General features: G+C 52.4%; 1 protein-coding gene across 1 annotated transcript; it reads right to left on the reverse strand.

The window, feature by feature from the left end:
- Positions 1 to 9,190: 9,190 nt before the first annotated feature.
- On the reverse strand, positions 9,191 to 19,296 carry Gpr20 (G protein-coupled receptor 20). The gene is made up of 2 exons (XM_032916524.1): positions 19,176 to 19,296; positions 9,191 to 10,875 (listed from the first exon to the last, which is right to left on the reverse strand). Exons 1-2 carry the CDS (start codon positions 19,188 to 19,190, stop codon positions 9,775 to 9,777), a joined length of 1,116 nt encoding a protein of 371 aa, XP_032772415.1. The 5' UTR covers positions 19,191 to 19,296; the 3' UTR covers positions 9,191 to 9,774.
- Between the last annotated feature and the right edge of the window lie 1,657 nt (positions 19,297 to 20,953).

The following is a 20,953-nucleotide window of genomic DNA, read 5'->3' on the forward strand; positions in this document are numbered from 1 at the left end:
CCATTCCATGCTATTCTCTGCAGCCAAAGTGCTTATGGCACTGTCACAGCCATGGCTGTTGGGACAGGGCCTACTGGTCCCTAAGGCCTGTGTTATCCTCTCTGCTTGATGGCAGAGCCCCAGGACTGCATGCCACTGGCATCTTTCCATTACTCTGCCTGCTGCTGCCTTACCTCCTGGCCTAGGGCAGTTGCCAGCACTGTGTGGTTGAATATGCAAGGTGTTGTTTGCTGGTACACCCCATCCTCAGACCTGTTTTTCCTGCCCACGCAGTGGGCTCAGTTGCCAGCCAGATTCTATGACTCAGGGAAGGCAACTTTCTGGGCTCTCAAATAGCAGATAAAGTGAATTATGGTTGTTTGTTTGTTTAAAGGTAGAGACTCTCTATGTAGCACAGAATAGCCTGGAACTTTTGATCTTTTTTTTTTTTTTTTTATAAAAAAACGATTTTATTTATTACATATATGTGAGTACACTGCCAGTGTCTTCAGACACACCAGAAGATCCCATTACAGAGGGTTGTGAGCCACCATGTGGTTGGTGGGATTTGAACTCAGGTCCTCTGGAAGAGCAGTCGGTGCCCTTAACCACTGAACCATCTCTCCAGCCCCACTTTTGATCTTCTTGCCTCAGCCTCCAGACTGCGATGACTATGGGCAAGCATCACCATGCGCAGCTTGTGAGTAAAATTATTTTCCCTTACTATTTATTTATTTTGCCCTCCTGTGTAAGTGTTCGCTTGCATGTATGTGTGTGTATCACCTGTGTGCTTGGTGCCTGTGGAGGTCAGAAGATGGTGATGGATCCCTAGGGACTGGAGTTACAAATGGCTTTGAGATGCCATGAGGGTTCTGGGTACTGAACGCAAGCCCTCTGCGAGAGCAGCCAGTGTTCCTAACCACTGAGTCACCTCCTCAGTTCTGACCAGGGCGCCTTCTGCTCCCACAAATCACCTGCCATTATAGTTTGGCATATCTGGAAGGAGGGTGGTGACTCTGTCCACAGAGCCCACCAACTTATGGCTGGAGAGACAGGAGGCCTAGAGGCATGGCCCAAGGGAGGGAAGGAAGTTGCTTCCTGTCCAGCCCACCATTGCTCCTGGGGGTGACTCCAGGCCCAGTTACTTGATGTCCCTTCCTCTTTATGTCCTCATTGTCATATAGGGAAGACAATACTTGCTTGGCAGTGGGGTTATGAGAGTGGCTCTTCAGCGTGCTAGCTTTATACTGGGCAGAGTAGGACGCTACTCCTGGATTAGGGCACAGCCTGCACACGGTGGAGTTAGGCCTTCAAGCTCCAAGGCCAGAGTCAGCTGATCTCTTTGGTTCCTGGCTGGCGCCAGGGTTTAAGTGCTTACAGGCAACGGGTTTCTTGGCTGACACTGTACACAGTTTACAGGCGGGGACGCCTCTGAGCCTAGAGCATGGTTTACTCATATACTGCGTCAGGAGAAACTAAGGTCAAGGTTACAGGCCTGCTCAGCCACAGGGCCTGGCCACCGATGCCTTCCCTAACAGAAGGACAGTTCTCTTTCTCTCCACTCCCAGACACTGCACATCTACCTGCCATGCCAGGCAGCAGGCTGGCAAGAGCATCAGGACAAGGGTAACTCAGGCCAGAGCCAGAGTTCATGTTCATTAACTCTGTGTCAGAGCCCCTCTACCCTACTCAAGCCTCAGGTCCCATCCCAGGGCAGCCCCCTGGCACCAAAAGCCATCCCTTCTGTTTCCCTGTCTCCATGCGTCTGCTTGCTGCGCTGTGCTGAGATCTTGTTCTTCAAGTGTGGCCTTTGGATGCTCCTCCAAGAGAATCTTGGTGTCTGCCTTAAATGGAAGTCCTCATGAATGGACCTTATACCCGTGCTAAGAACTCAGGCTCCCTTCCGCGGGGAAGGACACATTTAGAGATGACTGCCGACATACTTCCCGTGAGCGCAGATGAAGACATGGCGTAGGTGCTCTGGACCCAAGCTATGTAGGTGAGGGTGTGTGACCACTGTGCTGCCCTCAGTGAGGCCCTTCAAGAGGACAAGCATATGGTGAGGATATCCTCCCAGGACCCCTAGCAAAAAATGAGGAAGGCTCTGCCCTTCGTCTGAATTTGTTCCCTACAGGGGAGATCCTGTTCCACAGCTGGCTGAGTGCAAGGGCCTTGCCTTCTAGACTTGGTGCTCCAGGTAACCCAGGTACTGAGAAGCTGGTTCCTCACAATGCCGGTCAGGACTTCTGACACCTGTTCCTAGCCAGCAAGCGCCACCTGGTGGCCTCTGGTCACAGATACCCTGGTGCAAATGATTATCTCCAAGGCTACAATTTGGCCTCGCTCTCTATGTCAAGTCAGGATGAAACTCAGCAATCTTGCACCCAGCCTGGGACCAGGGAACTGCTCTTTTGTCTCTGACCAGCTCTGATGTGTGGGATGCACGCCAGCTGAGGACTCTATCACTGAGACCCCAGCGTTTGTGTGTGTGTGTGTGTGTGTGTGTGTGTGTGTGTGTGTGTGTGTGCGCACGCGTGTGCATGTGCTTGTCCATGTGCATATATGCATGTGTGTATGTGTACATGCAAGTGTGTGTACATGTCCTGTTGGGAAAGAGACCTCATATTATATGAGGCATAGTGCGCAGGAATAGGGACTGAGTGAATGGGCTGGCTTTCGTGGGGATAACCCTGTCCTCTTAAGTGGCTCAAATTAATCACTAATTATTAAATGCTGAGTACCAAGGACTGACACACAGACTCGCACGTATGTGTACATGTGTACACATGCCCCTTCATGTATGCTGACACACAGATACACAGACTCATTACTTACACAGGCACCACACACAGGATGCACATACACACAGGCTCCGTGACTGCAGACACAATGTGACTAGCCACCTCATGCTCCTGCCGCCATGTTGGACTGAACTCTTCTTCAACTACAGCCTTAAATAAACCCTTTAGTTGCTTCTTTTAAAATATTTTTATTTATTACTTATGGCGTGTGGGGGCAGTGCAGGTGTGAGCATGATGTGGCACAGATGTGGCGGTCAGAGGACAACTCACGGGATCTGGTTCTCTCCTGTCACCTGGTGGGACGTGGAGATGGAACTCAGCTCCTGCAGGCTGCCATGCAAGTACCTGTAGCTGCTGAGCCACCTTACCAACACCCTTAAGGTGCTTCTTGTCAGCCGTTGAGTTAAGGCAACAAGGAAAGTAACTAACACAGAAAACTGGTGCCAGAAGTGAGGTCCTGCCCGTCAAGAGATCTTTCCTATCAATCCAGAGTGGAGAGAAGTTTCTTTCTAATGGTGCTTCTTTAAGCCCATTCGGAAAGACTAGACGGTGAGCAGTTCGGCCTTTTCCTCAGACCTCCATATCTGGGCTATCTGTAGGAAGGTGCCGCCCACTCTGAGGGTGGGCCTCCCTTGTCAATTAAACCTCTTTTGACATGGTGTCTCCCAGGTGACTCCATATCCTTTCAGGTTGACAGCCACGACAACCTTCACATGCACACATGCATATAGGCACATGGACACATATGCAAAGGCTTATTATAACCATGTACACACAGACTTACACATATACATTCATATACATATATACATGAATACACACACATATAGACTTATACCTGTGTACATGCAGACTCACACATGTATATTCATATACATTTATACATGTACATGTAGACATACACACATGTATACACAGACTCACATGTCACACTCACATATACACATACATATTTATATATACATGCACACATAGACTTAAAACTATACATACACATACTCACACATGGTACACAGATATACTTGTACATACATGTATATATAGGTGTATTCATGTAGACTCACATGTATATATACATAAGCACAGACACACATATACTTTCATACATACACACATGATATATGTATATATACGTTTTCACACACATTCAAATGTGTGTCTACATATGTCTATATGTGTATACATGTGTATATACATATGTCTACATATATGTACACATATGTACCTATATATGCATAGACACTCGTTTGTCTTCTGAGACAGGGCCTTATTATGTAGCCTACGGTGGCCTTGAACTTGAGGTAATCCTCCCTTGGTCACGCACTCTCACTTATTCTTGTATTCTCACTTTAAGGTAGATAGAGTCCACTAAAGGTCAGAAGAAGATCTTAAGAAAACTGAGCAATTGGCAGGAAAGTGGAATACCCTGTCCCTGGTTTGGACCTTCTCTGGATGCCTGTCCTCATGAGGCTGTGAACTCCTGAGCAGGGTTCTGGAAACTTCTCTGACATAACTCTATGGCTTTGCTCTAGCAAGGATGAGGTGGGGAACTCAAAGCCCTGGGGCTCCTCACCATGGACAAGAGCTTGATATTATGGGTCAGTGTGGTGGAGAGGCTTGCCACATCGTATCACTGTAGGCTTAGATGTCTTTACTATGCAGGGCTGGGAGGTGACAGCCCTGGTCTGGCCAGGAAGCGAAACCCACTGAGACCTGGTCCCTGCTCCCCAGCTTGAGGTGCCTCCTTTGCTGAGTAAAGCAACAGGATGCTGAAGCTGTCAGGCTCATGGTCCTCTTAGAAGCCTGGATACTGCCACCAAGAAATGATGCTTTGTGTGGGCAGTAGATGAGAGACAGAAAGCGGTGACCCTGGGCCCAGCTCTTCAGAGCCCAGTCCCAGCTTAGCAGGTTCTAGCAGACAGTGCCTGTCCCACTGTGTCCCTTGTGAATTGGTGGTCTGTGAACCCAGACCATGTAAAATACAAAGACTGCCCCAAACCCAGAAGTACTGTTATGTCATCAACCTAGAAAGCCCACTGTAACCAAGAGACTGATGGGTCAGTACAGGAAACACGGCAGGGGCCATCCCTGCCCAGATTATGACCAGTCTAGACTCTTTGTGCCTGCTGACCTCCCCAGGTTATGACAGTGGTTGGACTTCCACTCAGGGTAAAGTGGGCTTCATCTACAGCCCAACCACTTGAGGCCTAAGGAGCCTAAGGACTAACAGAGGTGGGGGCCAACGGGTTGAGCAGTGCATTTACAGAACATTTCCCGTTTAGTCTCCGCTGAGATCTGATTCCAGGCGGTGGGCAGAGGGGAAGGAGGCTTGGTGATTCTGGAGGCTCCGCCACTCTCTTGCTGGGGCTGGGAGCCAGTGAACTTGAGTTCTGGTTGTGGATGAGGAAACAGATGGGGGAGGGGGCTAAGGCAGAGGGTCCCTTCTTTGCCATGAAGCCCTCCTATGACTGGACTCACTGTTTGTTGTCACAGGCTGACCCAAGCTTGGTCCCAGCTGTGCCAGCAGGCTACCAGTACCAGGGTACAGGAAGATGTCACAGTGTGGGACAATGGGCTCACCTGGAGAAGCAGAAGGTCTTAGGGTAGTTAGTGATAGACAGATAGTAAAGTCAATGGGGTGAGCGTTGGGGAAGGGTACAGGGTAGAGGGTGCTGAGAAATAGGTCCTATCTTGCAGTGGGCTGGAGAGGAGTGGGTCTGGGCACAAGTGACCTCAGGGAGCGAGGCAAAGGAGGGAGGTGGTCCCCAGGACAGTAAGGGTTCGGGAGGTACTGGTAACATTGTGAGTAGAACTATCTTGAGATGGGACAGAGGCAGGTGGGGTGGGGCACAGGTAGGAAGCACTGTGGACTGAATAATCTAGGGGTCTTCCTAGGCCATGAGGTCTTGTGGACTCTGGAATAGGGAAGATGTATTTAAGAGAGTGTGATGTGGGGCTGGAAAGGTGGCTCAGTGGTTAAGAGCACTGACTGCTCTTCCAGAGGTCCTGAGTTCAAATCCCGGCAACCACATGGTGGCTCACAACCATCTGTAATGGGATCCGATGGCCTCTTCTGGTGTGTCAGAAGACACTGACAGTGTACTTATATATAATAAATAAATAAATCTTTAAAAAAATATTGAAAAAAAAAGAGAGTGTGATGTGGTAGTAGGAGGGGTCTTTCCACCTTTTCTGCCCTGCCCCCACATCTTTCTCTGAGGCCAAGTGACCCTTGCTGGCATTCAGGGATATAGGATAGGTCTCTGCCTACTTGGCCAGATCCACATTTTCAGTGGTTCCTGTGCATTTGGGTCCTGGCTGAGGCATGGTCAGTGTGAGGAGTTCCAGTCTGGTCTTTGGGTGACACTGGGGTGGGACACTACTTTATCTCCTTGTTTTTCCAACCTCACTTTCCCCCTCTGAGAAGGGAGTCAAGCCCAGAGGATATGTGGTGGTACCTACAGCCAGCCAGGTGATGCCTCCTTCCCTTGTTTGTACCCAGGATCCCCCTAGGAAGTGAGAGTGAGGTTCAGGGAGCTGTGGCAGGCTGAACCCTCTCAGTCCAGAAGGTGGCCTTGAGCTTGGGAGCATGGGTGTGGAGGGCCTGAGCTTGGAATTCTTTCGAGCAATTCTCTGCAGGCCATCAGCTTGAGATGGACTAGCCCCGCCTCAGGCCTACAGGAAGCCAAGGCAGGCATCCGAGGTGACATTTCCTGCTATTAATGGAGGTTAATCTAAACAGTCCCTAATATTTACCTCCAGACGCCTCCGGCTGCTCTAGGGTGCCAGACAGAAAGAATGATGAGCCCCGTACAGCCAAAGTCCCTCCCTACACCCGTCTCCTCTGAGCCTCCCAGGGCCAAGGCGGTCAGGCTGTTTGAGAGACAAAAGCTGGGTACTAGAGGACCAAGCAGAACCTTCCTAGACTCAGCGTTCCCATTAATGAACTGAAGTGGGTACCCTCACCTTTAAGGGCAGAGAGAGTGGCTTTCAAGCGCTTAGTAGGGCCACAGACGAGCCAATGCTCCCCCTACCTCTAGGTCACTCCTTAGGGACCTGGTGAGGTACTGTGAGGCATCTAGCTGCTCGTCTATCTCTTTCTTCCCTCCTGGGTGTTCCACAGCGAGTGGAGAGGGAGGGGCACACAAGTCCCTTTAGGCTGGGGGCCCCCACCAGCCCCCACCTGCCAACTGGGCCTTGAGCCAGGCACAGAGAAAATAAACAGTGTTAATTTAGGGCGAAGACTTCTAGTGAAGGATGCTGTTTACATCGGATATAAATACACATTTCACGTCATTTGGTGGGGAGGGAAGAGAAACTGGTCACCAAGACCTCATAGCCTGGGCACTATGGCCTGAGCAAAGCCCTCCTGGACAAACCCTTAGCTGCCTGACCTCCCAAGACCAGGGAGACCATCTTCAAAGAGAGGGAAAGGGACTGGGGCGTGGGGAAGCTGAGGCCCCACAGCCTCAAGAGGGGTTGTCTGAGTTCTCAGAGGTGGGAGGATGGCTCCAAGCCTGGCTCTTGACCCCTGAGATGGCAGCCAGTCCTCTTGGCTTTGAATGGTGGCAAAACTCCTACCTTGGTCCTCAAAATCCTTGACTAAGGGCTCTTAAGGCCGAGAAGCTTCCAAGGCCCTGGGGAACACGGGTTAATGGTATTGTTTTGGATTTAGGGGTAGGAGGGGAATCTGTCCATCCAGTCTAGGGATCCCTTTCTTTTAGAAAGGATGGTCCCAGAACAACTGCAATCTGTTTAGCACCAAGCCTAGTCATTCACTCTTTAGTGAGAATTAGAATGATAACGACAGGGAGTCAGCATAAGGGAGCGTTGATGGGGACGGGAAAGGGCGGAGATAACAGACTGGTTGCTGTGGCATGGACAGTGGGGTTAGAGTAGGAGACTGGGGCATGCTGAAAAAAGGTTTGAATGATGTTCATGTGAGGCCAAAGAGGCTGGAGTCGTTCCCTGTGATCACTGGCTCTCAGAGAGGCGGGCTCGGACTGATCTTAGACTAAGCAAGCTGTTTCCCTGTCTCAGCCTTCCTTTCCATTGTCCGCAGTTCCCACCTCTATGAGATCTAAGTGGGTCTCATAGCACAGAAGAGAATCATGGTCAGAGGGGTATCACACCTCAGGTCATAAGGACATTGGCTTGGAGCACCTGGGAGAATCATGAATAGCCTATGGGAACTTGAGAGACTCCTTAGGATGGAGTCTGGGGTCTCTGGACCAGTATGACCTACTGTTTGGGGAGGTACAACAGAAGCCTCTACTGAGGATCAGGTACATGATGGTTAGGGGCAGGGGGCAAAAGAATGTCATGATTTTGCTCCCTGCTTCTCAGGTGTACTGACAGGAAGTAGCCCTAGACAGGGTCCTGCCCCACTGACTTCATATGTTTTTGATGTCTGAACTGCAGGTCATCTCGGCCAGGACATAGAGACCCAATTGGGATAAGAAGGGTGGGGAACAGGGGTGGGGACAGATGACATGGCCTGCCTGGAGTAACAAAGTGCACTTCTCCATCATGGCTGTCACAAAGCCTTTCCTCTAAAGCTCGGGTCCTGGTTCCCTTTTTGTTTTGTTGTGTTGGACTAAAAGTTGAATCCAGGGCACCATGCATGTTGAGCTAGCAATATAGCAGTGAGCTATACCCCCATGTCCAGACTTCTTGCTGAAAAGTGGGGCCCTGACTGTCTTTCTTGCTCTCACACAGCCCCCCAGAACTTGGATATGGAAACCCTGTCTGAATCAGTGAAAACTGTGTATCCTGTCCTTGCCCCAACTACCAGTTGCTCAAGGCTGAGGTCCCTGGAACATAGGAGACTTCTCACTAGACCAGTGTACACTCTGGGCCCAGATCTCATCTAATCTGCTTTAGGAGCTGTGACCTAGAGCCTGCCCCTCCCCTACAGACTACTCCCCAAACACCAAGCAGGAGCCTGGAGCTAGAGAGAGGCAAGAATGAGATTCTCTGGAATCCAGCATGGAGCTGGTGATCAGAGATTCATTCCGTGGGAGAGTCTACAGGACAAAGAGGCCTTGGGTTCATGGCCCTGAGTTTGAGTTGCTTTGTATCTTTATTCCTGGCATTTTCTACCACTGGACAGGGCTTTGGCCACACAGAGTCTGGGGCAGTGGTCAGCGGGTTCAGGACTATTCTTAGGCTGGATCTTTGGAGTCTGGGAGGTAGCCATGAATGCAGGAGCTGGGATGCTGGAGACTGAGATTGGTTCTTGGCATCGAGCCCACTATAATCCAGTGGTGGTGTCTAGGTCAATTTCCCTCTGTGTGTGCATGTGCATGCACACACTCTCTCACTCTCTCTCTCTCTCTCTCTCACACACACACACACACTCACACACACACACACACACACACACACATACACCCAAGGATGCAACTAAAACTAGCTTCTTCATTTGGGGTTGCAGTGGTTCAAATGTCAACCAGGATACCCAAGTCCAACTCCTGGTACACAGAGGGCCACCTTGTATTGCTATGCTGGCTTGTGGTGTAGTTCACAGAAGTCTGGGGTGTCTCTACTCCCTGTACATAACACTATTGCCCCCCAAACACTGACCATCTACTCTTGTTTCTCCATCTACCTGTAGTGGAGACTCTTCTGGTTGGGTTTAACCTTCCTGGAGTCATCAGAACATTGATCTTTGTGCTTTCTCTGGAAGAGCTTCTTCAGGGAACAATTCACAGAGGCTAGGAGCAGCTCCTAGATACCTTTTTGAGTGTTCAGTGGATACTACATAACCATAGGAAAGGCAAGCATCCAGCATTTATATCATTATACCCTATCTGGAGCCCTTGCAGACATTGCTAATCAATCACAGCACAGTGGGCTCAGTTTGTCAACACAACACACTGAACAGTCATATCCAACAGATCAATAGGAAATTAACTGCTGTCCAGGACCAGGATGTGTCTGGTTGGTAACCTCTCAGAGCCTCGACCTTCGACCCTTGGTGGAGTACTGCTACCTATGGCTCAGGCCCGTTGGTCAAAGGCTGGGTGAGGGTGTGAGAACCGGTGCTGAGGATGTGAATGGGGGCTGAGCCCTTGGTGCTCTTGTGCATGCTGACCATATCCATAGTGCTGGGCTTGAATTCTTCTCCACGCTGGTAGAAGAGGCCTTGAACAGTGGCCTGGAAGCCACTGGTGATAAAACAGTAGACGATGGGGTCCATGCAGCTGTTGAGGCTGCTGAGGGTGACGGCCACATGGTAAGCCACAAGGCTGGTATGGTGAGGCACATTGGGCCACAGTGCCACAGTCACCTGGCGGGCATGGAAGGGTGTGAAACAGACCAGGAAGATGACCAGCACCGTGAGCAGCAGCTGCATGGCCCTCATGCGCCGCTGACGACCCTGGCGTAGCAGGCCTGGCCTCGACAGTGCACACATGATACGGCCTGTGAACACGCTGATGACCAGCAGCGGCAGCAGGAACTCCAGAACGGTCAGAGCAAAGACACGGCAGCACGACCGTCCACTAGTCTTCACACCCAATACAGACAGGGTCACGACTCCCGCTGCCAGCCACACAAAGACGCACACAGCCTTGGCGCAGGCCGGCTGGCGCCAGCGATGGGAGCCCTCGGGTTGCACAATGGCCAGGTAGCGGTCCACGCAGATGCAGGTGAGGAAGAGGATAGAACAGTGCATGTTGAGGAAGTAGCCCAGGACGTGAGGGAAGGCACAGTGTAGGCAGCCGCGGGCACCGTAGAAGACTGCAAAGCGTGTGGGCAGGGACAGGCCCACCAGCAGGTCAGTCACCACCAGGTTAATGGTATAGGTGACTGAAGGTGTCTTGGCCCGCGTGCGGCAGCAGAAGACGTACAGCGCCAGTCCATTGAGGAACAGCCCGGCAAGGAAGATGGTGCCATGCACGACCATTAGTGCCAGCCACAGGCTGGGGAACTCGGCATGAAGGTCCTCATCCAGCCGAGCGAATAGGTAGAACAGGGGAGTCTCTGGCATACTTCTATTGGTCCATGCTGCTGTAGTGGTATTGGGGAACACAGCGTCCCAGGGCCTCGAAGACAACGCAGAGGGCATGGCAGTGGTCAGTGAACCCCCAGCCTGGAAGCAAACAAAGGAGTCATTGCCAGGTATCTGGCTTCCCCAACACACGCTTCTGTTTGACCCAGCTCCCTGCATCCCACCCAGACACTGTACTGAGTGTATGGGGCAAGGTGCTGAGACTCCAGAGATCAATCAACCTTGCTGGACAGACAAAACTTTGCACGGAGGACTGTCCTCAGACTCCAGAGAAAAGCCAACACACGGGGCTGCTATGTGAGTTCAGGGCTAGCTCCTACATGTCCTAGCTGCACCGTCTCAGGGAAGTCCCTTAACTACTGTGCTTTCTTTTCTGCTCCATGCCACTGGAATCCCATTGCCTCTGGGAGCATTGCAGACATAGCTGATGGATGATGAACCAGTGGGGACTAGAAACGGCCTGCTGCACTCCTGCCCTACACCCCTTGTCAAGGTCCCAGCCTCTGGGCACTGGTCTATCCTTACCTTCTCTGGGGCCAGCTCCAGATCACCACTCTGGACTTTCCCTGGAGAATGGGTGCTCAGCAGCAGGCTGCATGGGTGCTGAGGGTTGGAGGCAGGAGGCAGGCCCCAGCAGAAGCTGCCTAGCTGCCTGGCCCCCTGGTGTGAGTCAAATAAACACTGGACTCTGTGCAGGGTGGCGCGGGGGAAGCAGGGGGCTGGGCTGGAGCCACCCGCTGTTTATGTTTCTGTCATAGTGTTTAATTTTGCTCTGATTTATCCCTTTATTTAAAGAGGAAGGGTTAACAGGATCCCACCCCCACCCCAGCCGACTGACCCTCCAAATATGGACATTTTTGGGGGGTTTTCAGGGGAAAGGAGCCTCTGGGAAGAGGCAGGGAGGAGAGCTGCATATAAGACATTGCTGGCGCTCACCACCCCATCCCCCTGCAGGGCACGAGAAGACCCTCCCCACCCATAGGCTTGTTCCCTATATCACTCTTGTTGGCCGTTGGCTGGTTGCTGTAAACAGCCCAGGCACTATCTATTCCCAGGGCTTGGCCACATGACCTCAGGTAGCAGGTTCCCTCTGGCCACTGTGACCTGTGAGTCACCAAGTCTTGACTCCCAGGAGGTAGGGGTGAGAGTCCAATGCCTATCCTAGTAGGGTAAATTCAGCTTTGACTTTGAATGGAAAAGAACAGGGCTGGTAGTCACCTCTATTATTAAGCTCAGAGAGATCACTGCCTGCTGAGGTCATCCAGCATACCTTTCTGTCCCAGAGTCCTGTACCTGGACATCTACCACTGTGAAGAATCTCTGTGCTGCCCGGGACACAAACCCCTCTAGGCAGAAAGTGTTTCCTGAGTAAACTGTATGGCCTTCCTCCCGCCCTATGGTTCCAAGGCACCAGGCAGAGAGCAGGAAAGGTATTCTATAGTTGAAAGGGAGTGTGGAGTTAAGTCCTGGCATTTTGGGGCTATGGGCTGTACCTTAGGATCAAGGACACAGAAGGTTCCTAGAAGGATTGAGGTACCACTTGATGGGTTCCTACTTTACAGTTAAGAAAATGCTGGGAGAAAAGCTGGCAGAGCCAGGAAAGACAGACTATTCTCTATGGATACTCCCTAGGCTCTGGCCTTGGACGAGTGTCACAATCAGAGACTTGTAATAAACATTACAGCTCTCCCTCTGAGAGTCAGTCCCAGGGTGTAGCCAACTCTTAGGGCCCTGCTTCCCCAGAAGCTACCCAGGGCCATTTGTGATCACCAGAAGTGTTACGGAGGTGTTGGGGACACAACAGCTCAGTGGTGGGGCTCTGGGGATCCTGAGCCTTGAGAGAGCCGGGAGCCACATTCAGAATATCCCAGAGTCCAGTCAGGTGAGGAGGCAGGGAGGCACACGTATTGTTGCTCTGCTCCAAGAATCTGAGCCCTTGCTTTGAATAAAGCTGTGTTCTGATCTGAGTATCACAGTAAATCCTAAAACTTGTTAACTGAGCCATGATCTCAGTAAATCAATGAGCCTAGGTTCCTGTCACACTCTGAGATGGGTGTTTGCTCACACACTGAACCCTGACTCTTGTCAAACATTGAGCCCTGATCTCAATAACACAAGAAGCCTCCATTCTTGTAACACTCTGAGTCCAACCTTAGTCAAACACTGAGCGCTCTAACGGGTGTGGTGGTGCACACCCTATTCCAGTTCTCAGGAGGTAAAGGCAGGCCTGTGTCTGTGAGACAGAGGTCAGTCTGGTCTACATAGTGTTATAGACTAGCCAGAGCTACATAAAGAGACTGTGTGTGTGTGTGTGTGTGTGTGTGTGTGTGTGTGTGTGTGTGTGTGTTGTTTTGTTTTGTTGTAAGAGCTCTGATCCCTCTCTGAGCCTGGATCCTGATTACACACTGAGACTTGATCCCAGAGATAGAACGAGCCCTGATCCTAATTATATACTGGGTGAACTGAGGGTTTCCAAAGCACCAGGTGTATAAACCGAGTACTATGACTGCTCCAAGGAATGGCTGAGGAGAATGAGGGAGAGTGCAGCCAGAGGTGTCTGGAAGGATCCAGAGCAAAGAGAGAAAGTAGCAAACTGAACATGGCCAGCAGACTGGACCAGGTGTGAAAGGAGATGGGGGTGGGGGTGGAGGGGTGAGAGGAGAGATGAAGATGAAGAAAACGTGGGCAGAGGAGACTGAGAGAGGAGGACCAAGAGGTGAAGACAAAAGAGAGAAGGTATAGCTACAATAGTAGAGCTATTACTGACCAGGAAGCCAGGGAGGGTGTGAGGTGTGGGCAGGGAGGGAGGCAGGGAGGGAGGAGAGCCAGAGTGCAAGCATGGACTCTGTAACCGGCACTTGTGATTCTGAGAGAGCCCAAAGGCCAGCGCATACCTTGGTATGCCAATTGGCACCACGGATACCCATTTGGCCCTGAGTTTCTTTTGGATCTGACAGACACACATCTCCAGGCCCATAGACACAAGAAGACTAATCTCTGTCACACCCTGACCCAGGTTCATTTTAAGTCCTGATCCGGCATGCATGGTTTCCTCTTCCTAGACATATGTCTCTGTTGTACTTGGACACACAGACAGAACCCTGATCCCTTGGACCCTGGTCCAGAACAGCTGTATACTGGTCCTTGGTCCCCAATTATAGTTACATAGTGATCCTGAGACCTGGTCTTGTTTGTGAAGCTCTAGTTTTGTTCATAACTAGGGCCTCGCAATGGGCAGGTGATCCTTTTTCCTTCCTTTCTTCCCTCCTTCCTTCCTTCCTTCCTTCTTTCCTTCCTCCCTCCCTCCCTCCCTCCCTCCCTCCCTCCCTCCCTCCCTCACTCCCTCCTTCCTTCTTACCCCCTCTGTTGAGTCTGCTGCCTCTGTACCCATTATGACTTCCACCCCTGATATTCCGTCAAGTGCTCCCCTAGTTCCAACCTCCCCCTCACACTGAAGTCCTCAGTGCGTCTTTAAGTGATCACTCCCAGACTCCCCAGTCCCAGTGGACAGGGTGTGTAAACTGGGGAAGCCTGGAAGGAGAAGCACAAACGTGGCCCTTGAGGAAGAGGGAAGCTGCAAACAAGCAGGCCACAGAGACTTGTCTGAGTCTGACAGCCTCTAAGGAGGAGAAGGCTTCTATGGGGCCACCATGCCTCTTTACCACCCTCCCTGTCTCCACTGCTTTGGGGCAGAAAAGTCCGCTGTGGGCCTCTACAGAGAGTGATCATACTTGGTGGAGGCTTGCTTGGCCCTGCTAACATCTTTTCTTCCCTTCAGGAGATCAGAGTCTGCATGTTATAGGGCAGCTGAGGCTTTGCCGAGGGCAAGCTGTGGTGGGCTAGGTCTCCCAGATCACACACAAACAAACTTCAGAGATGTTGGGAAGCCCTTTTTCCACCAGGGACCTGAGGCTGAGTCTTGACCAGGGTTGGAGTGTCCCTGCTGCCAGGGCTTTTGCTTGCTAGAGAGAAACTCTCTCTCTTGCAGTATGATCACTGCCCAGCTTCTAGGTGACCCTTCAACTTGGCCTTCTGCTCCTCACTCAGTGGTTCTGCTACTTCTGTGACGCTGTATGCTGTGCCTCCTCACTAGTCCGAGCACTGTGGGCTGTCAGGGCCCAGCACACAATAGCCACCCTGCCAAAGCTGGCAGGGCATGGTTGGCTTCTTGCCCTAACACTCATTGTCAAGACACAGCTCACCTTCCCAGAGCCCTCAGGATTCCACTAAGGGTGGAGCTGCAGGCCCTGTTACTGGTTTTTGCCTTCAACTGTACCCTCCCCAGCCACCTGTTGAGCAAGGCTGACACCTCTTCCAGGAAGCCCTTCGAAGTCACCCAGACTGCTGGGTTTGTCCCTAACCCACCACATCACCACACTCCATGGAATTAATTGTCTGCTTTGAGCTTGCTCTGCCCGCACCTGAACCCTTGGGATTCACTCCACCTTGTAGAGTCAAGACTCTAGGGGCCTGCATAAATAAAGGGAGTCCTGCAGAGAGACCTGGAGGTGTTGTGCGGCTCAGTGGGTAATACCTACATCATCCACAAGAGAGCTGTAGAGTTACAGTGAGCATGCTGAAGGATCCTGGGCGGCCATGTCAGCCAGCCCAGGATTTCTCAGAGATGTCAAGAAGCAACCAGGGACAGAACAAGCTTCTCAAGTCCCCTGACTTCATACCTTCCCTTTAGGACATGTTAATATACCATGCCATGAACACTGATGGGAGTGGCTGCTTCTGTCCCTCAGAGCTCTGAGCGTGAGGGTGTGGAATGCTCTAGTGTAGGATTCCCTATGGGTCACCTGGGGTCATGGCTACTTTTCTCCTTAACCTGTGAATGGGAGTGGCTTGTTTGGTCTTTTCCTTAGGCTCTGCCCAAACCCACCCGATGTCTGCATGTGGCTTCTTGGCTGCCTGGTGGCCCACAGTTGTTCTTCTGCAGATTGGCTGCCCTGCCTGGCTCCACGTGGGACCAGGAAGCTAAAGGGTGGCTCCGGATCCTGCTCCACCTGACTTCCTGTGCCAGGCTTGGGAGGGGCAGGCACTGAGGTACTCCAGGGATTGGCTGGGCAGGAGTATGAGTACTCTACAGCCCCAGGGCAGCAGCAGCTTTTATAGGAGAGGCAAACCATCTGCCCAGGGTCATGACCCCGAGGACCCAATATGTGTTGGGCAGGACCAAGAGCCATGTAGGGAGCAGGAGGGTCTAGCTGCAGCAACTGGGAGAGTCTTGTGGACTCTGAAGTCACGGGTGTATGTACAAGTCTATCGGGGCTCAGAGTGCAATCCAATAAAGACCCACATGGCCTTCTAAGGCCAAGAGAGCCATGGCTAGGGAAGCACTTCTTGCTTATTTTTATTACTAATCGTGATTATTGAGACAGTTACACTCTGGTCCAAGCCGAACTGGAACCGACTATGTAAACATAGGATAGCTTTGAACTCACAGCAATCCTCCTGTCTTAGCTTCCCAAGGGCCGAGATTACATTTGTGAACTACTGTGCTGGGCTTGGTAGCACTCTCTTTAGATCCAGGAGCAACTGTGTTCCCTTGGCTTGAACTGCCCTTTGGTTCCCTCTCATTCAGTCTGGCATAAAAATTCAACTTTCCCTGAGTCACCTGGCAGCTCTCTGAGGCACGGTTAGGACCTCAAGGCCCCATAACCCAGCTTTCCTGGGAGTGGACCGAGCACTGCTGGGAATAGGACCTGGGCTGTATCTTGCCAACTTCCCCCAAAGTCACCATCGGAGAAACTTTAGCTGAGACCTTGGGAACGGGACTAATGGGAATGTCACATGTTTCTTGGGATCACACTTGGAGGTCCTGATGTTCCCAGGTCTCCCTGCCATGCTGGTTCCCTGCTTACCTCAAACCTAGACAACTGCAGCTCCTCTAGTCCCTGACACCCTGCTTGCCAATTCAGTCATTTTAAGGACTGCTGGGTTGTGCAGGGTAAGGGGCAACTGTTTAATTCTTCTGAATGCCTGGTGCACACGGCCTCCGCACTTGCTGTTCTCCATCTCAGGCATGTTCTTCTTTGTGCCTGGGTTACCTGGTAGAGTTTGCATACTCTGTTCCCTGTGCTTAAATCACCCCATGTAAGCGTTTAGTACTCACAGTCAGTATCCCACCCAACACTCCTTAGATTCCCGGTACCTTGGATACCCTCCCTGAGGAAAAACTATAATCCCATAATTCTTTGGTCCCTATGAGGATACCTCCAAAGAGCTCACTAACCCCTCCCCCTCCCAAAGGAACCCCCAAATAGGTTCTGCTGACCCCATTTTGGTTGTGAGGGTCCTAGAGAGGCTCATTCTGATGCTCGGTATCACACAATAGGGGCAGAAGTACTAGGTTTGACCTCCGCACTGTCCAGTCTCTGAGTGCACAACAGCCCAAGCCTGTTGCCTGCCCTGTGATGGTTCTCCTCCACTGTGCAGAGCACTGGCTCAGCTGCCTATTGTCCCCTGCAGACTGCAGACAGAGCTGGGAGTTCTGCAGGCGTTAGATCCGTCTCAGGCCCCAGCCCTGGAGTCTTAAGGAATTTAGGCTGAGGTGGTCCCTCCTCATGGAACTCACATCTGGAGTGGAAGCAGGACCAGGAGACCCATCGTAGGGGAAGGCTGACAGACACATTCAAAGCTCCAAGGTAGTCATTGTGTGGCCCAGTACTCTGTGGAAAGCCAGCACAACCTAGGTACACGGTGGTCTTGTCTTTGACTAGTCCTATGGAAGGAGTCAGACATCTTTGGACCTACTTCACCTCCTCAGGGGGCAGGGCTGGAACACTCACCTTCCCTAGTTCATGCTCTGTGCAGCAGTTCCATGGCCAAGCCGTGTCATGTTCACCTGCCTCCCTCTTTTTATTTAGTATCTGGCTGGACTGGAACTAGGGAGGGTGTGGCCTAGGTGGCCAAGGTACTGTGTCAGGACAGCTGTGGAGATCGTACATGAATGATTCTGAAAGACCCCCCCCCTGGAATTGGGCGTAGAGGGACACACCTGCAATCTCAGAATTTGGGAGGAGGAAGTAGGGGGATCACTGTGAGTTTGAGGTCTGTGCAACACAGTGAGCCTGGGCTACAATGACACCAACCAATCAACCAACTAAACCAAACCAAGAACTACAAACAACTCCCTTACCTCCCAAACCCACTGGAGCTGGGTCTGACGCACACGCTCTCTAAAGCTAGCACTTGAAAGCTGACACAGGAAGGAGGATCACTGCAACTTGGAGGTCAGACTAAGCTATGAAGCTTTCCATAGGTTCTAAAGCTAATAAAGAGTTTCCAGGAAGCCTGGGATATAGACTGAGACCCTGTCTCAAAACAGCAAACAGGAAAGACCCCTCTGGCCTTCTGGGGTTACTGATAGCCAGTCCCATCTCACATGACCTAGTGCAGGACTGAAGAAATCCCCTGAAGGCTCCCAGTAAGAAGCACAGATCCCGTCCTTCTCACTGTGCTGGAAAGAAAGTCCTGCTCAGCCATCACACAGCCAGGCAGCCCCTGAGGGAAGGGAAGCCCCTGGCAGCCTGTTGCTGAGGGCAGCACACAGAGGTAGGCAGTGGCAGGGTAACCCCTGCAGGCTATGCATTTCCCTCCACCAGCCTGTCTCAGTCCTGCCTGAGGCTACCCAGCTGCTCCAAGTCTGCCCCGCCAGTCACAGCCACTCTGGCCACCAGCCAGTTCCCAGCCAGCCAGCCCCCTCGGGACCCTGCTGTACTGCCTTTTCACAGGGCAGCAACATCAGGGAAGCTCGTCCCGGAAGCATTGCCTCAGAGGTCCTGTTGTGGGCTGAGCAGAAAATCCAGCATTGGGCTTCAGTTTCCCCACTCCTAAAGAGGTAGAGAAAGGACCCGGGCTAGAGCAGAGGCCTTGAGCCAAGGGTGGGCAGAAATGGTCCCTTGTAGAGAAAGAAGATGCTGCTCCGAGCCTTGTCTCCATCTGGTGCTAGTGGCTAGGGACCCAGAGCTCATCAAATGCTGCTTGGATCACGATTTCCTAGCCCAGTCTGAGGGACCATCCCTCTGCCTTCCTTGACAGGAGAGGAAACCGAGTTAGGTCTCAGCAGCAGATGCGTGGCAAGTGTGTGGTCGATTTCATGAATGAAACCCAGAGTGGGCAAGGTGGGCAAGGGTCACTGGGAGAATAGAAAGCAACCCCATGGGGCAGGGAGGGTGCCCCTTCTGCCCCTCCTCCTCCGAACTCACTCTTCCCATCTCTGCGACTGTCTCTGTGGCAGAGGGCTGTGAACTGGGCTTGCTTCCTGGCACTGTTTCTCTCTCCTTCTCTTCTTCCTAAGTCAACCGACTGGGTAATAAAGGTGCCCTCATCTGTGCATGGGGGTGCAGGAGGTGGCAGTGCCTGGGGGAACTCACCGGCTCTTGCCACATCTTCCTCTGCGATGAACCTGGGCTGTGAAGCTCTAGGTCTGCGACCAACAGACAGTGCCTTCCCAGGGCCTGACGTCAGGCTAGCCAGCTGCTTTTGGACACAGGCAGAGGGGTGGGAGGGATGGGGCGGAGCAGTCTCCCTCCCCACCCCTGCTGGCCTGGCGGCCTGGAGGAGCTGGGGCCAGAGGGAGCCTGGGGTGGGGGTGGGGATGGGGGTGGGGGTGGGGGTCAGAGATACCACACCTCCCCTAGACAGAGGGGTGAGCCACAGCTGTTCAGACCAGGAAGAGTGGAGGGGGGCAGGCTTGGCTTCTGGCCCAATGCTGTGGATTGTCTTAGAGCAGCTTGGCCAGTTTCTGAGAGAAGGAAGATCTGCTGGGTGGGTCCCCCAGCAGCCAGGGGCTCAGGGCATCCAGGCAGGTGCAGTCGGCTGGCAGAAGATGGTCTCTGGGCAGGGCAAGGACTGGATCTCTCTGGGGCTGAGGCTGTTCAGGGCTGTTTGCTCTGCCAGGAGTTCCCTCTAGCCCTCTGCTCCTCATGTCTAACACCCACTTCAATCATGCCGCAGCGTTTCCCTGAGCACCCACGTAGCAGCCATTCTGACATTGCTGATCTAGGAGGAGCTGTGTGCAGGAGAAGGCCCTGGGCCCTCAGAGCTCACACCGGGTGTGATAAAGGGTACAGGAAGAAGTGGGTGCCTAGTGGCAGATCCAGCCAGCCCAGAGGAGAAGTGGGTAGAAGGAGCTGTCACAGGAGGGGGCTGCCTGGATGGGCAGAGGAGGGGAAGCCACCTGGGTAGGGGCAGCTGCATAGTCTGCAGAGCAGAGACCTGGATAGCCCGATGAAGTTGGATGGGAGTGGTCTCTTTCACCCAGAGTCTCAGCAGCCCTTAGGGGCTCCAGTGGTGGGATTGATCCGATGGGAACAGAAGGTTCTAGAAGAGGTGTGTAATCCCTCAGGCTTAGTCCACACCCATCTTAATATCTGTAGAATCTTGTGGTATCTGTTCCACATGGGCAAACTGAGCCTCAGAAGTGCGGAGCCAATGGCTTGCCAGACCACCTCCCTTAGGTCAGCACTGACTTCTGGTCCTGGAGGGAAGGTTTCAGGCTTCTGTTAGGCTGCAGGGCTGTGAGGTAGGGACTCAAAGTCACTTCTGTGGGCAAGGCTGTGATTGGCAGGCAAGAAAAGGGCTAGCAGTTGGAAGAGCTCACATTTCCCAAGCTGGCCAGAGGTGGGTCCAGAAAAGCCATGATCCTTGCTTAGGGATCAGTACCCACCTGTTCCTTCCACACCCAGCCAGTGGCTGAGACTTTCAGTGCCCGGGATGCCTGGCTATAGCCTGGGTGTATGGTTCCTATTCCTGCCCTGTCTCCACGTTGGAACAACACAGGAAGGGGTGTGCTGGCCTTTCCTCCTCAATGCCTTTCCACCTCCAGGAAGCACCTGGGTGGGTCCTGTCCTATCACTTGGCAGGGTATACAAACCCGAGGAAAAGGGTGGCGCTGAGGCTCAGGGGCCAGGGCAGCCCTGAGGCAGAGGTCTGCAGCCTCGGTGGGGCTCTTGGCTGCTGCTGTGCTTACTGGACTTTGAGGCATGGGAAGGTGCACAGGTCATAGGTGACAGGCAAGGTGCATGGGTGGGTGCAGGAGAGGCTAGGGAGGGAGCCGGCTGAGGCATGATGCAACCCCAGGACATTGCTGGGTATCTGGGGCAAAGCAACCATTGCAAGAAGGGGAGAAGACACCTAGCTATCTTTGCCT

This window comes from Rattus rattus, chromosome 1, assembly GCF_011064425.1.
Source record: "Rattus rattus isolate New Zealand chromosome 1, Rrattus_CSIRO_v1, whole genome shotgun sequence".
Classification (NCBI taxonomy): domain Eukaryota; kingdom Metazoa; phylum Chordata; class Mammalia; order Rodentia; family Muridae; genus Rattus; species Rattus rattus.